General features: G+C 31.8%; 1 protein-coding gene across 1 annotated transcript; it reads left to right on the plus strand.

The window, feature by feature from the left end:
* Positions 1 to 4,380: 4,380 nt before the first annotated feature.
* LOC145597343 (protein NRT1/ PTR FAMILY 6.3-like) lies at positions 4,381 to 12,027 on the plus strand. Its single transcript, XM_081653497.1, has 5 exons — positions 4,381 to 4,635; positions 5,010 to 5,187; positions 5,620 to 5,659; positions 7,678 to 8,243; positions 10,622 to 12,027. The coding sequence occupies exons 1-5, from the start codon at positions 4,485 to 4,487 to the stop codon at positions 11,493 to 11,495; spliced, it is 1,809 nt and encodes a 602-aa protein (XP_081509623.1). The 5' UTR covers positions 4,381 to 4,484; the 3' UTR covers positions 11,496 to 12,027.
* The last annotated feature ends 6,988 nt before the right edge of the window (positions 12,028 to 19,015 follow it).

Here is a 19,015-nt window from a genome sequence, read left to right on the forward strand (position 1 = left end):
ACCAGTTAAAGTTCGAGGTGGTTGTTGCATGCACTAACCTATTGTTTAGGGTATTGAGACCAAAGTGCCTAAATTTTAAGAATAAACCTGATTTATTTATTTATTTGACTATTAAAATCTTCTAGTAAAAAAAGTAAGTATAAAAATTTCATTTTTGTTACTAAATGCATGCAATTTCTCCATCATCACGCATTTCTAAATGAATTCATGTGCAAGTCCTAATACAGTAATAAATTCAGTATGTTTTGTGTGTGGCTAGCTAAATCGGATCGTGTAGCCGCTTGTAATAAAAATAAAATAACCCCTATAATACTGGCCGAATAACCCCCTAAAACACTGACAAAGTAACCTCTATTACACTAATAAAGTCGTAACCTCTGAACATTGGCCAGGTTACTCTGCCCTATAACACTAACAAGTCAAATATAAGAATTTATGAATAAAATTATAATCATGCATCTGATCAAGATTGTATGGTAATAATAAATTAAATATGTTAAAAATCCTCTTATATACGGAGTATATATCTATACGGGATCAAGGATTAGACGTTATTGTGTGAGTTACTATATACGAAGTATGACTAATGCTGGGCTGGTAAGCAATTATTTATTATTTACGCAACAAAAATAGCTAGAAATTTCTGTCATACATTCAACTAACGCTAAGCTAGTTAGGAAGTGACCTAGATACATTGCCTGAGTAATTCTTTCATGTGACCACCTTCACTTCCTAGCCACAAATATGCACACTTAAAGTGTTTGTATCTCTATCAACCTGTGTAAAAAAGATTAAAGCTGAAGGGGATGGATATCACGATTTAAGCTGGTTAGCATAAAAATTTAAAGATTTTGTTTACAAGTATATTCAATTGAGCTTAAGGTGTGTACAAGCTAAAGGGCTAAAAAAAGCTTCAATGGGCTAAAAAGCATCACACTCTCGAAAGTGACACTAATTTAATCATTTTATTTTGGAATGCACTTAAATATTTAAAATCCCAACAACTTTTATACAGGAATCCAACTTTTATATTAAAGTGTACATGATTAATTCCGACTATATACTTTGATTACATAAATAGGGTCAACATTATCAATCTCTTTTAATTTCTAGCAAATGTTTGAGTTCCTTAAACTTTGCTTATGAAAGACCTCATTTAAAATAAAAATATGGTTATGTTATGCCTCATCAAAACCTTCATGTAATTTAAAGTACCCATGAAGGCATGAATTCATGTCATTGAGGTATAAATGAGACCTAATTTAGTTCAACTTAGCTTAAATATATTAAAGACAATATATATTCCTATTAATCATATATGTCTAGACTTGATAAATTGAATAGATCAAATTATTAAGCATCTCAAGTTAAAGTTATTTTTTTCGTGCATCTAGATCAATAATTACTACCATTGATTGACCTATAATACGCTAAATCAATCCTTTGCCCAAGATCCTAATTAATGAACAGATCAAATTAAGAAATGGAAGACATCGTAATTAGAGCAATATTTAATAACATAGGATCAATAACACAAGTAAAAAAAAAAAAAAAAATCCTCCATAAAACAAAGATGCAATGCACAATGCAATAGGTTTAAAAATCCAAATCTTGTGGATAAATGGTTTCAAAGTAAACAGCAATAATTTAAGTAAATAATTAAAAGTATGTGCGGAATCTGAATAAAAGTGAGTGCGCAGGCAGATAGTTGTTTGAGGGTTTACGTTGGCGTAATTAAAAGTATGAAAGTCACGTGCATAAATATCTTGATATTAGAGAGACTATTTGCTAAAAGTATATATACTCACATGGATACGATCAAAACAATTATTAAACACTCAAATGATCTGATTTGAGGAAACCAAGCAACATAATTAGTATTAATAATCTGTTGTTAATGACAACCAGATAGCATTGGACATATTCTTTGTCGCTAACTAAAGACCCTCATTATCGAATATTTCTTGGGGTACCATTTCAGGGAAACCTAATCTTAATTGATTAACCTAGCTTCTCTCAGACAAATTAAATTTGATCAGAATCCTAAACGTTATTTATTTGCAATTTGCTGGAGCATTTGTTTGTTGTTGTGCTTCAAGTAATTTTATTACATTTGATGAATGAAGTTTCCTTCTGGCCTGGCTTTCATACAAACATTAGGATTCCACCTTATTTATCCTTGAATTTCAATTCAAAGAGAGATTATAAGACTATTGCTTTGTGATTTTTATTCAACAAAATTAGCTGTTTCAATCGTTTTATTAGTTGTGATGTTGATTAGTGTCACGGTTCGGGAGTTTGGAACCTGAAACGTGTGGCGCGCTTTAGCCTTGATAATTGAATTGAATTTAATTATGTTTCCTTCGGTTTTTAATCACAAAGTTTGTAATTGAATTTGACATTTTATATAATTGAACACTTCATTGACCATCTTTTGTAATTTAAACATTAGAGAATATATAATCATGCGGGGAGTTATTTGATTCGTCTGGATGTATATACTTTAAAGAAAAAAAAAGCTAATTATAAATTTTACTTAAACAAAATAAAGTTATTTAATGATATTAGATTTGCATTGTCAAGCGTGAAGTTACCAACGTTGTAATAAAAATAAAGAACAAAGGGAGTAAAGTAAAATACTTGCTTGCTCCACTCGCACACTACTGTAGTAAATACTACAAATAAACACTCTTAAAACCTCATGTAGTCCCAAATAATGTATTTACTGGTATATTTTTTTTTTTTTTTGGAACAAAAAGAGTGTGAATAAAGGGAATGTAATTAGTTAAATATAACTATAAATTAGAGGGATATAGAGAGTTATTTTAGTACAAAAAGGGTTAGGCTACTGAATGTATGTGTATGTACTCTACAATCATGCAAATTGCAAAATAAAAAATAAAAAATTGGTGATAAAGCAAAATGGGTTACAAAATCAAAAAATTTAGCAGGGTTGCTATTAACCTTAAATGATAAGATAATATACGTAATACTAGCTAGGTTAATTAAAGAGATTATGGAAGAAGATATCCTAGATTAAGGGTCTGTTCTCTTACGTTGAAATTCAGTTAAGTTAAGTTTAATTCAGTTAAGTTCAGTTCAGTTCAGTTTAGTTCAATTCAGCTCCTAATTTCCTTCTCTTATAAAATATTCATTTCAGTTCAGTTCAATTCAGCTGAGTTCAGTCAATGAGATAAGGCCCTAAGTTATAAGAATCTTAAAGATAATGGGCACACAAATAATTAAATAATACTCCGTGTATGTATCTTGATTAGACAGAATTTAAGAAAATGCAATAATATGAAGTATCACCTAATATAATACGGAGTAATTTGGTTCTCTTTCCAAGTCATAAAAGAATGAACATGGAATACGAGAACAACAATAGTAATGTAGCTGTATATAGCACTTTTTAATTACATCCGATCCACTCAACAACAAAAAAAAAAAAAGAAACGAAATTTGACAATGAAAGATCTAATTAGAGAGATCATCTACAAAAATTCAATGATTTTAAGCATATTAATAACCAAAATTGTTGGGAAACTAAGCTGTTATTCACCATTAAATAAACTCAATCACTGTACCAAATCAAAAGAATTGCCGACCTAATTGCGCTGGAACTACCACCCCAACAGATACTGTACATGATGTATTCAGCTTGCTTGTCATTTTTAATCATCCAAATAATTATCAAATATTAATTACTCATCATATTATCCATATAAAAAAAAAACGCTGTTTAACTGTTAATTGATTAATTGAGCAGACGTGATTAAATTAATGTAACTTTAATGCAGGTGAGAATGAATATGTAGATCGGGTGCGGCTGCAAATGTAGATAAATTGTAATCCGGATATGACATTTGCCCTTTCATTAATCTTCTCTAGTATACGCGCTGTATTAGATGCAACCATCATCTACTGCCACTTCTTTAATATTACGAGATGCTTCAATCAATACTTAACTTACCAGGTTTACTGGTTTAGGATAGTCGTATGTACTCTACTGTAGATTGAATAATAATTTTAAACTACTATCTCCGTTACACATTATTTGCAACTATAGAAATCATTACAAATAATATATGACGGAGGTAATATGTCAAAAAAAAAAAAAAAAAAAAAGTAATACATACATTTGACAGGTGTCAGTCGATTTTGCCATGGATGGTGAGGTGTCAGTTAATCGAACAAGGAAAACAAGGTTTTGAATTAACAATCTCATACTTAATAATGAACTGCGTTTAAATATATTTTTTTTTTTAAAAAAAAAAGGAAAAAAGAGCAACATTATCTAACGGTTATGCAATGAGAGACGTGGACGGGAAGCGCCCAACACAGCCTGAGTCGTATATAAATAAGGGCGTTTCTGGTGGCACTCATTCATAGTCTTCTCTTCTCTCTCTTGTTCTTCTCTTTCTCTCTCCTCCCAAAACAGAGGAACTAAGTATTATATAAGAATAAACTAATAAGGATCGGATATGGCTTTACCTGGTATAGCTAGTAAAAAGACGGTTTCGAATATGGATATGGAAATTGGTAAAGATATTGTTTCTGACGCATGGAATTACAAAGGCCACCCTGCTCACAGATCCAAAACTGGTGGCTGGAAGAGTGCTGCCATGATCTTAGGTCTTTTTTCTCTCTCCTTTTATTTTCTCTTGTTCTAATAATACATGCCACTCACTTGTTATGTTACTCCAACTCTTCTCTTTTTGTTGAGGCCGTCTCATACAAGAATATTTGTGTTATATGAATACGAGTATGGGTGCAACTCAACTGGGAATTTAATGGTTTTGTTTTTATTTGTAAGTTACCAAATGTTCTGGTACACAGTATCACAAATACCATCATATATATGATCATACCAGTATTTTATTCTTTAATTTGGAGAGTTTTAGACGAATTATACTCAAAGCTTGAATCATAGAGTACAATATATGCTCCGTTCAAAAAAAAAAAAAAAAAAAACAGAAATCCTAATGAAAAATGCGTTACTGATTCAGGAGGAGAAGCATGTGAAAGGTTGACGACACTTGGGATAGCGGTAAATTTGGTGACATATTTGACGGGAGTTATGCATTTGGGCAATGCTGCATCTGCTAATACTGTCACCAATTTTATGGGCACTTCTTTCATGCTCTGCCTCCTTGGCGGTTTTATTGCTGACACTTTTCTTGGACGGTTAGTTTTTTTTTTCTTTTTCCTTTTTTACTTCTTCATTTTTCCCTTTGTCCCAATTCCCTCCTACCTACCTACCTTTTCTTTCTATTTCAAAAAGTACCTTATTTTCAGTAAATTTTATAAATAAACTATTGCCCCTATTGGGCCTTGAACGATTATTATATTCATTTTTTTTTTAAAAAAAAAATACATGGGACAACCAACAAGTTTATTTTTGCTTGTTGCTGTTCAGTTTTCAGCCAATTAAAAGTTTATTTCTATTTGTATTTAGTAACAAAAACAAAAATGACATGTTATTTTATTGAATTTGATTGGATTTCCATTTTTCTTAAACATGGCATCTGGTCTATTTACAGATACATAAATCACGCGCTAATAATAATCATAGTCTATTAAATGTCGTAACTTATTTTCCCATATTGTTTTGAACAGGTATCTAACCATTGCTATCTTCGCCACAGTTCAAGCATTGGTAAGTGCTTTGATTTAACATAATTAGTCAAATTTATTTCATCACTATTTAATTACATAGTTTATAGAATATGTATTATATACGTAGTATACAAGTAATACAACCCTAGCTGCAGATATGTTAACAAGCACAAATCATAGACTTGTGAGCACATAAGTTATAAACACAGATTTATATTTTAATAATTATAAAAAATGATAGTAGATCTAGGTATATCATCATTTAAAACAGAATTCAACCCCACATTCCTACTGTATTGGAATATATTAAGGGTATATCAACAACTTTTAACAATGAATTCTAGGATACATGAATATATCATAAGACCCCCCACGACCATTATAATATAAAGTTTTCACGAGTGGAAGAAAGTATGCGGCAAGTGCGCTAATGCATCACAATTATTGGTAAATGTTAAGAATAGTTCAGTTAAGCTACAAAGAAACAGCGAAATTTGCGCGATTTCATTGTTTTCCGGTTTTAAAGATGTCAAACAAAGAAAAAAAAATGACAATTATTGGAGTACTAATGAGTAATTTAAGAACAAGTTTTATTATTCATTTGGCTTAGACAAGGAACTTAGGCCCACATTCCCACTCTATTGGAATATTTAATATCAACTATTAGAGTTAATTATAAAATAATTGATGTAGACAATGAGCAATTGATATACTAGGTACGAAGTATTATCAACTAAGAACTTTTTTACAAGCAATTATTGGATGCATGCTCAATTGCTCATAAGATTCCCATCGATCGATAGTTTAATTTATTTTTTTTATTTACTAAACAATGTTTATAATAAAGGACCGTTTCGAAGAATGAAAATAGTATAGTGCACCCGGGTGCACCATGCGCATGGTGCACCCGGAAAGAACATTAGGCTTATTTTAAAGAACATGAGAAAAAAAAAAAGAACATACGAGTGTTTGAAAAAGAATATGCTAGTATTTGAAAAAGAACATGCATAATAGTGTTTAACACAAGAACATGTTTGTGTTTGACAAAGAACATGGCCTTCGAAAAGAACATTAGGCATATTTTAAAGAACATAGAATAAAAAGAACATGTTAGTGTTTGAAAAAGAATAAGCCAGTGTTTGAAAAAGAACATGCTAGTATTTGAAAAAGAACATGCATAATAGTGTTCAACAAAAGAACATGTTTGTGTTTGATAAAGAACATGACCTCCGAAAAGAACATTAGGCATATTTTAAAGAACGTGGAATAAAAAGAACATGTTAGTGTTTGAAAAAGAACAAGCTAGTGTTTGAAAAATTAACCTTGTTTGGTTATCTTCCAGTTGGCTTCAATTCATTACTATTCTTCTTTCTCCTCTAATTGTTCTTTTTTGAACAAATTGTACTTTATAGCTTTAATTATTATTTTTTTTAAAAAAAAAAACCCCAAAAATTCACAAAATTAAACACTTTGACTTTAAAATTATTGACAAAAAACAATTTGCATGTACAAAATTTATACTTACATTTTACTTGAATCCACCATTTGTTTAATTTTGAAGGTTGAATTGTTGAAATAAGTTCAATTTTTTTCTTGGGTATTACTTTGAAGATGAACAATTTTGCTATTTTGAAATTTTTTTGAAAAATAGAAAAAGATAGAGAGAAAAGTTATGGAGAGAGAAAATGAGTACTTTGGAAATGATTTTTACCCAAATTCATTGAAAATTTTAAATGAAAACGATAGTGTAAGGGAGATTAAAAATTGGCAGCAAGAAAGAGAGTGATAGGAAGGGAAAGAGGAGTGAGAAATTGCAGGAGAAGAGAGTGATGGATTTGCAGTTGCAAGAAAATAAAAACATATTCATTTTTTACCCATGTTCTTTTAAATATACTAAATGTTCTTTTGGGTGCACCATGCGCATGGTGCACCCGGGTGCACCAACCACAAATTATTCGAAGAATATGTGTCCAAAGTTCGTGCAAGTCCATTAACCTTAAGTAAAAGGTAAAGATAGATAGTGATGGTGTTTAATGATTGTTTGTTAAATGTTACTAGGGTGTGACAGTGTTGACCATATCAACCATAATCCCAAGCCTTCGCCCACCGGCCTGCAAAGAGGGTTCGGACACATGCACTCCGGCCTCAGACATGCAACTAGGGGTACTCTACCTAGCACTGTACCTAACGGCGCTAGGGACGGGTGGTGTGAAGGCAAGCGTGTCGGGATTCGGGACGGACCAATTTGATGAGACGAACAAGGAAGAAAAGACACAAATGATAAAGTTTTTTAATTGGTTCTTTTTCTTCATAAGTTTAGGGTCACTAGCAGCAGTGACAGTATTGGTGTACATCCAAGACAACATGGGAAGGCAGTGGGGGTATGGTATATGTGCATGCTGTATTATGCTGGCTCTAGTAGTGTTTCTTTGCGGCACAAGACGGTACCGTTTTAAGAAACTTGTGGGCAGTCCATTGACTCAAATTGCTGCTGTTTTTGTCGCTGCTTGGAGGAAGAGGCGTATGGACTTGCCTTCTGATTCCTCCCTTCTTTTCAATATTGATGATTTGGCTGATGGTGGCAAACATAAAAAGCAAAAATTGCCTCATAGCAAACAATTCAGGTCACTACTTTCATTATCTTATTGCTTCAATTTTAGATCGTTACATTTAAATTGTTCATTTTCGCCGGCTCTTAGATGTGTCATAACATAAGACTACTCGACCTAGCTAGTTTCTTTTAATTAACTAAAAATTTTATACTAGTATAATAATTGATGCTTAGTATTTCAATTTCAATTCAGTGAAGGTTGTACAGTTACTGTGTTAAATTAGGTTTATAAAAGTGATATGATAAAAATATCAATCAACTAGCTTAAATTAGTATAGGAAATAGGTAAGAGGCACACCACAAAAAGAAAGCTTAAAATGAAGTAGTTGCATGTTAGTCGGTGCCCTGAAGATTAGACAAAGGGAGACGTAACATGGTATGTTGATCAAACTATGTATGATGAGATCCACACCACACAACAGTTTCCACGCACATGTGACATTCCTTACCAACTCCTTTTTCTTTTGCCTCACAATTAAGCACAATTTTAACAATAATATCTCAAATTTTCAATAACTAAAAATTATAAAAAGTGAATATTAATAAATGTTACTCTCTCCGTCCCCCTTTGATAGTCCTTTATGGGCATTTTTCACGGGAATTAATAAACATAAATAACAATAGTAAAATTACATTGAAAAAGTAAATTGACATTGGATATGCTGCAAAAAATAGAGAGAGAAAGTAATAAAAGTATATGGGAAAATAAAATTTACATGGGAAATTTAAATTTGCACAAGTATTGTTGCAAATTGGAGGAAATTTTGGTAAAAAATTAATATTAACGGTTGTTGAAAAAAGCAAATGGGGTGAACATTTTGGGACTAATATTTACTCATAAGAGACTATCAAAGGAGGACGGAGGGAGTAATAAATTATACATTGAGCTAATCAAATAAAATAGCATTATATTTATCGTGAAAATCATAAAAGATAGTCAAAATATAAATCATAAATTGTGTTAAAACTCAAATATATGTAAACTAATAAGATTAAGCTTTTACTACTTTTCTCGTGTATGTGTACCAAGTTAAAAGTTTTGTCTTGTCAAATTTTTCTCCATGATTTGACCCATAAATATTTCAGTGCGTGGAAATAATCAAGTTCATGTGTGAACAATAATATAAAATATGAAAGTATGCTAGACTAATGATGAAGTAATAGTGAGTAAAAATTAGCAACTCATTGTATCAAAGACAAATCTAGAATAAGTAAAACTTAGTTTTAGTATATATAATTAAAATAAATTATGGCCAACAAATTATAATTCGAGGATGAGCAAAGTATTTAGTCGATAAAGGTCATTAAATATGAAAATGTGTTAGTTGATACTTTGAAGAAAATACGTGTTGATGATCTAGATGGGGCCATGTTGATTGCTTTTAAATTTGACTATCCAAAACGATTTATGAATAACACCGGACAAAGTTTGGCCCAAGTCGTCCATGATTGTAGCATAACCTATATTTCATTGGCCAGCCAGCTTATTATTACTATTCATTCACACATTATATTATTGTGCCCTCATTGATTGCTCGATCTACTCTTTTACTTATTTGCTTTGCTGCCCGATGAGTCCGGCTTTCTGTTTTAGAAATGGAGGTCACCATCCTCAGCTCGCTCCTATTTTTACCCAAGCAAGCACATATTGTTAACTCACTCACAATCGTATACGTGTACGTTAACGATATATTATAGAATTAAGAAACAAAAAATCATCTGATCTTAGAGATAATGTGACACTCTAGAACTTTTTAGAAGGGTTTCTTTCTTTTTTAATTTAAGAAAAAAAAATCCCCTCGTCCCTATAACCAAGTATATTGTCCACACCTTATCTTGCATGAAAACACAAAGAATCAGCAGTTTTTCTTTTTCATGCTAGACAAAAACAAACACAAACAAGGTTGGATGAATGGAGTTTTTGGAACCTTAGGAGTAAATACACATGCTATACTTCAATTCTGGAAGAATGAAAATGATATAATATTAATAATTGTTAAACTATATATCTATTTAAAAAAAATAAATTAAATACACTTTCATAAAATATCCGATCCTGTGATACGGACAAGGCCTTGATATTTCATCTCTTTTGGATGTTCATTTTAAGCGGGGCCCTGCCTTACTGAATTGAAGAGGATAAGGGTCAGCCCTCCATTATATGGTTTTAACTTCAACAGTACACTCCGTAAATTTTGATGAGTCCATAGTCATAATTCTCATGAAGTTCTCATATTGTTATACATGTCACTATATTATATGATTCTTGCAACATTTTAACCATTACAATTTGGTCAACCTTCGTTGATAGAAAATATACGTTGAATGTTGAATATTACGTAGTATTTATTTTTGATAAATAGTAAAACTAATAATGATTGTATTATATAGGTTTTTGGACAAGGCAGCAATCAAAGATCCTAATATGCCAGCAGTTGTTACAAAGGTGAACAAATGGTACTTGCCGACTTCAACTGATGTAGAGGAAGTTAAATTGGTGCTAAAGATGCTTCCCATTTGGGCCACCACCATTATTTTCTGGACCATTTACGCTCAAATGAGTACTTTCTCCGTCTCACAAGCCACCACCATGGACCGTCACATTGGTAAATCTTTCCAAATCCCGGCCGCTTCCCTTACGGTTTTCTTTGTGGGTAGCATCCTCATCACTGTCCCAATATACGACCGTGTGGTCGTACCAATATCCTCAAGAGTCCTTCATAACCCTCAAGGTCTTACTCCACTTCAGAGGATTGGAGTTGGCCTAGTCTTCTCTATTATTTCCATGATATGCGCGGCTCTTGTTGAAATTCGACGTTTGAAAACTGCACAAGACCACGGGTTGGTAAACAAGCCATACCAAGTGGTCCCATTGAGCGTGTTCTGGCTTGTACCGCAGTTCTTTTTCGTTGGTGCCGGTGAAGCTTTCACCTACATTGGCCAACTTGACTTCTTCTTAAGGGAGTGCCCTAAGGGAATGAAGACTATGAGTACAGGGCTGTTTTTAACAACACTTTCACTAGGGTTTTTCGTTAGCTCGGCCCTTGTTACCGTGGTGCACAACATTACCGGTAACAAGCACCCATGGATAGCCGATAACTTAAACCAAGGAAGGCTTGACTACTTCTACTGGTTACTTGCAGGTTTGAGCGTGGTAAACTTGTTTGTGTATTTGGTATTCGCCAAGTGGTACGTGTACAAGGAGACATGGCTAGCTGAGGAGGGGTACAAAATTGAAGAAGAAGACGGTCCAACTTGTCATTAACAAAAATAATGGCATCTTAATTAGTCCTTATTAATAGCTAATTAATGTCATGCCTAAAAGGGCTGGCAGAAGTTATTAGCAGCACATATTTTTTTGCAAGCTTTTTAATCTATAATAATTTTGGGGTGAGATGTGCGCTTGCTTCTTGTAGTATAAGAAAAAAAAGAAAACAAAAATACACTTGAATTACCGAGTTTTTGCTTTTGTAAAGGGAAACTTTTGCTGTGTAGAATAGGTGGCCATGCAACAACCGTAAAAAAGGCGCACCAAAAAGTAATGGTAGATGATATATGTTCGTGAAAGGTGGGATGATAGGTATGTAATGTAGCAATTAAGTTTTTAAGTAAAGCTTTTTTGTTGCAAATAAGCAGTGAAGTCGATCTATCTTCTCTATTTGATAGACTTTGTACTTTTGGGGAAAAAGACATTTCACAAGTGCAATGCAAATTTGAGGCCCTTATTGCCCATGTCACATCCTTGTGATGATAAATTTAATAAATACGAAGTATCAACAATTGTGCTTTTATACTTAGCTTCTCCCTCTTGTGTAATTTAATCTTTTTGTTTTTATACTACTGTTTTTCAACTGCAAGGCTAGCCCGACTATGGTGCGCGCAAGATGTATCATATGTGGCCAATGCCATAATATATACTTGCCTCTTTTTTACTAGGATATAGTGTTCACTATACATTTGAATATATTTGTGTTTAGAGCACATAATCTAATATAAATTGATCGATGTTAAACAATTACATGAAGTACTCCATAAGTTCACATAAGATATTTACATGTTCATTTTAGTAGAATGGAAGGATAACTAATTGATAAGACAATATCATTGCTTTGATGATATGACGACTTTGAGCATAGTTGAATGGAGTATGTTTTTGTAATTAATATTATTAATTATTTATCGATCATTATTGGACAAAATAACGTATTAATATAATCTTATATATTGCTTGCTTTTTAAGTGAATAGCATCATTTTTTAATGATATTTGTTTTCATATTATTGTATGAACGTATTTCATATTATTTACATGATATGATTGTTGATGTTTATGTTTACGATTTTATGTTATATTAGTGATTATATTAGGTTCAATATTGCTTTTCCCTCAAACAACAACAAAAAAAAAAAAAAAAAAAAAGATACTCTTCATAACACTACAAATTAAATTTAATTAATATAGTTGTATCATTTTATAAATACATCAAGCTTTACAGTATGTTCTATATCGACCACTATCACTATCAAACGTACCGGCCATAGATGACATGATCCAATTAAGTCCATCCCTAAGCTAGCTTAGGAATAAAATGTATGTAAGACTGCTAAATAGAAGAGCTCAAAGAAGACAAATGTGGTAGCAGCCAAAAAAAGTCGAAATCTGATCCAATCGTATAATTTATTTGTTGCTAGTAAAGGCATCGCAAATCCAACAAGCTAGTTCCAAATGTAATCCATAACAGTATATAGCAGCAGCAGCCAGCAGGCATAAAATAATGAATCACCACAATTTCATGTTGGTCACACATACAGCACCCAGCTTATTATTTGTCCAATATGGCGCGCTCTACTAGATCGTGATCACCCCAGCACAACTAACATTATCATCTTGCATTTTTACACTTCATGCTCCGTTATTTTTTTTTATTTTTTTTAGTATTTAGAGAGCCACAAGGGCGGGGGTGAGAATTGATCTCAGGATCTACTGAAATCGGAAGGAAAGTTCTAACCACTTGAGCTATCTCTCACTCTCATATTAGTCAATTATTGATCAGGTGAACGGTATAATAAAAAGTCAAAACTTTACACTTTAAAAATGGAGGAAACATATTTTTAATACTAACCCATCCATGTTTATGCATAGAGAGCACTTTCCAACTACTTAAATGGATTGGGTATGTATCTTGTGTATGTAGACTGTCTCCATCAAACGAAAAAAAGGTTGATAATAGAACCAAACACAACCATTATGCAGAATCTTTTCTAATCTATAAAAAATGGACTCATCTGAGCTAGCGACTAAAGAATATTTGGATTATTGGATATATAGTGCGATTTATTGATGTAGTGGAAACATGTCTACTACGAGCATATATAGGTTACCATTACTCCCTTCTACTCCGTACTAGGTAAGCAGTTTTCTATTGTTTAATTTGCAAAGTCCACCCTTTTGCGTAAGGATTTATAGATTGACTTCATCAAAGTAGTCTACTTTTTTGTTTGTAACAACTTTCTTCAATCATTTACATACCTTTTGATTATATATTGTACTATGTAAAGAAAGTAAGAACATACATAATTACTCCTATAAATTATATTATGAAGTACTATATAAATATATATACACACTTATAACATTCATATCACTCCTATTAAATATAATCCCAACTTGACAAAACTTGTTATTATTTTTATTTTATCTGAAAAAGATTTACCTAAATTTATTATTCTTGATTAGATTGATTTTATCTTAGCTTACTTTTTCTATAATAAAATAAAATAAAATGATACAAAACAAATTCATAGACTTTTGAGTTGTCGTCATTATATTACTTTTTGTCATTAAACATTAGTATCTTTAATTTTCTATCAGAATTACTAAAAGTTTATACAAATTCACAAACTTTTAAATAAATCGGATGTACAATAAATATTGTACATCCATTATAAAGTTACCCCTAAAATAAGTAAAAGTCACCCTAATATGGATAAATGTTACCCTAACATAAATAAATGTTACGAAGTATTTATACTTTATTGATAAAAGTTACCCAAAATATTGTAAAAGTGACCCTAAATTTGATAAAAAGTGACCCCCAATGTACAGTAAATTACTGTACACCGGATGTATACAAAAGTTATTCATACAAATTAAACTTGACCTAGAATACATGAAAATTAAGTAATATAGTTGAATTGTTATAGTCTTAATGAAACACAAAATATATCTCAAATCTTCCCAATTGCGCTGTTTAAAAGTATTTTCAACACCATAATAGGTTTATATGAAGAACTAACATTTTTTTTCCCCTGACATAAGGAAACAAACAAATTACGTTCAAACTTATGCCTATCATTGTATACTTAAAAAAAATAAAAATATAAAAAATTAAAAAAAAATAATAATAAAAAGTGTGAAGACACATAAAAGTAAGAACAGTCGAATTGGCGAACAAGTGAACAACTAGAAGTAAGTGCAGTCGAATTGACGAAGTTGTGGCATTCGCTGGATTTTGGCATTTACTTGATAATTATCTTGACCAATTAGTTCTAGGAGTTCTATTATATCATATCATGCATGTTCTTCCAGCCAATAATGTCATGCTAATTTATTTTATACTTTAGTTTTTATAGTGGAATCGACTTGTCCCTTTTGTCTACATCCTCTTTAAGTTAATTTACTACCTCCGGTCCAAATTACTCGCAACTTTAGAGTATTATTTGTGAGATATAAAATATTTCAAAGTCGCGAGTTATTTGGACCGGAGGTAGTATAAACAACAAGTCATGTATTTGCTGTTACAATACTCCGTTCGTTATTTTTTGCTTAATCACTATATGGTCTCATTATAAGTTATAATCCCAAATTTGCAACATAACCGATTGCAATACAGTGTAGCTATCTATATCAAAACATGTATAAGATGTATTGCTTCATTTTGTAAATTACCACAAATTTAGGCCGATTGTCAATATCTATATATTTACAAATAGCGATAGACCTACATTGTAATATTTTGATTAATATTGTCTAGTACTTCATACTAGATACTTCATATGACATATGAAGTATGGTTGGAATATGAAGTAAGTAAGACTTGGCAATTCAATCACATCATTTTTCTCTTTTTCCTATTATAAATACTTTGTGGGCACATTCAAAGAATAGAACATGCATGTTGATGTGGTTGGTCACTACTTGTTCTATATAGTTTTCCAAACTAGGTTTAATTTCCTTTCCATGGATGGGTGAAAGTAAGGTGAGAGGTCTATGTATGTAAAGTCGTTTTCAAGGAATTTATACTACCAAAATCATTGATACAACAGGCCAACAGGGGGAACATGAAAATCATGTATTGTACTGTATGATTTGTATCTCTATTATTGTACTCTATTATCCTACATCTACACATCAACTTCCTTCATCCCTAAATAAAAATTGATGATTTGTTATTTTGTACAAATCAAGTGGGTTTGATTGACTATTGTTTGTACAATAAACAAGATTGATTTTTTTTTTTTTTTTGAACGAATTTGTATATTATTTTAATTGATTTAAAGTATATAAAAATAAAATATAGTATAATTTGGTTGATTTAATAAAAAAAATTTAAAATACAGAGAATGAAATAAGACTTTTCCTTATTGTTAAAGATTTTTAAATCAACTAAGTTTATGTATCAAAATAGACAGAAGATGTAGTATATCCTTAATCCTTTCACAGGCTTTGCTATATGGTGTAACAAATTATAAACATATTAATTACCTATTGTACAATAATTTACAAGCTAAGGATAATTAGTCATAGTAAAACAATTTTAGTGTATTGTTGATTGATAACTTGTTTGGAAGTTGACTTGGAAAACAAGAGAAAAAAAAATTCCATGAATGAAGCTAAGTGGAGACTAAAGTGAGAGTGGAATTCCATCCTTGTGGTAGAAAAGGAAGCGTTACTAAGTAAACAAGAAAACACTAACAACAGTAGAGTGTTTGACAAAGTTAGAGGAGATTCACAATCAAAACCCGTTTATTATTTAGTCACCATCTTGAAAAACGTGTGATGTTATTACCCTACTCTCTTTTCTTTTTTTTGGTGGGAGTGGTGTGGGGGTACTAGTACACTAGTAATATACGTGGTGAGAGTGAGAGTTTTAATTTTGGGTTAGTTGGGGAAGTTACATTGCCATTTCCAACGAATGGCTACTAAGGGCCCGTTCTCATTGACTGAACTCAGCAGAACTGAACTGAACTGAACGGAACTCAGCTGAACTGAACTAAACTGAACTGAACTGAATTGAACTGAACTGAACTGAAATGAATATTTTATAAGAGAAGGAAATTAGGAGCTGAACTGAACTGAACTGAATTGAGTTGAACTAAACTGAACTGAACTCAGCTGAACTAAACTGAACTGAATTTCAACGTAAGAGAACAGGCCCTAAGCTAGGATTAATCTATCTATCATTTTATTGGCTCAGAAAAAGGAGGATTATTGATTGCGAATCAGCTATTGTTTCTAAGCTCCATGCTAGCTGTGTCACAATAGTAATTTAGATTAATATGCCGATATTTGTTTTAATAGATGTTAATGATTAGCATCTAAGCTAGTTCCTTGCTTTCAATCCTTGAACTTCAACTCATCACCAGGTATTGTCCATGGAGTTAGGTGAATAATCGTGTTTTAATTTGGTTGAGGGAGGTTTATTTATGTATCCATGCAGATCAAAATTAGACCTTTGATAGTTCTTCCCTGAATTTTGCCTAGGTTGCCTTTTTGAGTTTACAAACTAACACTTGTTCTGATTTACAGAATTGAGTTGAATTGAACTGAACTGATTGGAGCTGAACTGATTGATGTTGAACTAAACTGAACTAAACCGAATTGAATAGAGCTGAAATGAATTGTTTATGAGAAAAGGAAATTAGGAATTGAACTGAACTAAACTGAACTGATTGGAGCTGAACTGAACTGAACTGAAATTAAGCTGAAGAGAACAGGCCCCTAGTGATTTTAACACATTGAATATAAGACATAAATTTTTTCTTGGATAATTGGAAACGTCTGGTGAAGTGGGAGCCTAAAAGCACTATATAACAGTTTCACACACCAACCTTACACCTTAAACATATGGTTGTATTAGATTATTTGTGCTGATAATTTTTTTAGTGTACGTAATCAAAATTATTATCAGTAGTATTTTTTTTAAAGCTTAGGGCCTGTTCTCTTCGGCTTAATTTTAGTTTAGTTCAGCTCTTAATTTTCTTCTCTCATAAACAGTTCAGTTCAGTTCAGTTTAACTCCAATCAGTTCAGCTCAGTTCAATTCATCAGAACAGGCCCTTATTAACTTTTAACATAGAATTCGTTCTATAAGATATTATTGATGATAAATTATGAAATGACTAGTCCTAACTCACATGTGGATTGTCTTTACAAAGTGATAACCATGAACAAGATCAAATATATTGAGGGACTAACGTAATATATCGATCTGGACGAAAAGCGTAATTGTAATCATTAGTTTCTTGATGATTATAATGTAGAAATTCCTACACAGCACACTAGTTCTCCAGGTATTGTGAATTCAAAACCTTGTTGGAGATCAACCAAGCTACCTAAGTGAGTGCATTTGAGACTATTCCAAATAAACACAGATTTGACTTTAATTTGTAACGCAAGAAGCTAATATTCCAATTGTATTACTCCTTTTTAGAAGTGGGCAACTGAATTCAAGCTAAGTTTGTGTGAAGCACAATTACTCAACAGGTTTTAATCCAAGCACAGCCATATATAAATACAAGACATAATCATGCATGTCTCCATCTGTCAGGTGGCTCATGAATAAAAGACTATGCAAATTGGATTTCTTCGTTGACTTTTCTTTTCGTCTTATCATTATTAAATTAAGTGTGATTAAGTAGTATATACACTAAGTGGGTGCTACTGTTTTATCGGCCCCTAAATTATACTAACTACTTGGTATTACCACAGAATTTTTGTGATTCTCTGAAACTTGGACATAATTGTCTAGTTTACAATAGTTTAGTTCATTACTAGAGACAATCTTTATGTGATTTTGTTTCCCCGGTGATTATGATGGTACGTAACTAACGAATAGAGGTGCTTGTCGAGCTGGTTTGATTGAGTTAATTTGGTACGACATGCATAGCATATATATGTGATCAAAGCTGTCATTATATTAGTGTATGTAGTTGGGTTAGGTAATCATTTTCCCATTTTCTCTACCTCTTTTCTAGATGGAATTGGACAAATTCAATTAAACTCACTAATCTATCAAACTTTTTACAATTATTTTGTGCTATGAATATGCCACACTATAAGAATGGTCGTTGTTGATAGATTGAAAACATTTTTCTTTATTTTGGAAGTTAAGTTTGTATATCTAACTTCCTACTGTACATCTTTATTCTTGTTTCCGGGTAAATTTTAGCACTAAGAAAAAAATATATTCAACGTATATATAAGAGGAATTATACTTCAATTTATCTAAGTTGTTTGGCAGCTAGCATAAAAGACAGTCCTTGTGTTATTTTTTAACTTTAATTGTATAATGCTTCTAAGAAACTATAAAATTAAAGATACCAATTTTCACCAAACTCAAAACACTGAACGGATCTTATCTTAGTTAAAATAAAAATGCATGTTAGCTAACTAATGAACCACCAAATCACCATGAGTAGCTAGCTCCCATGGAAAACCATACTTAATCTTAGTATGTATACTAAGGTCGTGGTAAAACTGAATTGACTAACAACAAATAAGACGC

This window comes from Chenopodium album, chromosome 20, assembly GCF_948465745.1.
Source record: "Chenopodium album chromosome 20, dcCheAlbu1.1, whole genome shotgun sequence".
Classification (NCBI taxonomy): Eukaryota; Viridiplantae; Streptophyta; class Magnoliopsida; order Caryophyllales; family Amaranthaceae; genus Chenopodium; species Chenopodium album.

Excerpts from the sequence above, each read along its gene's own strand:
- LOC145597343 (XM_081653497.1), top strand. The coding sequence starts at position 4,485 with ATGGCTTTACCTGGTATAGCTAGTAAAAAGACGGTTTCGAATATGGAT. Across the intron at positions 5,188-5,619 it reads GCTGACACTTTTCTTGGACG|GTATCTAACCATTGCTATCT; the intron begins GTTAGTTTTTTT and ends TGTTTTGAACAG. Across the intron at positions 8,244-10,621 it reads CCTCATAGCAAACAATTCAG|GTTTTTGGACAAGGCAGCAA; the intron begins GTCACTACTTTC and ends TGTATTATATAG.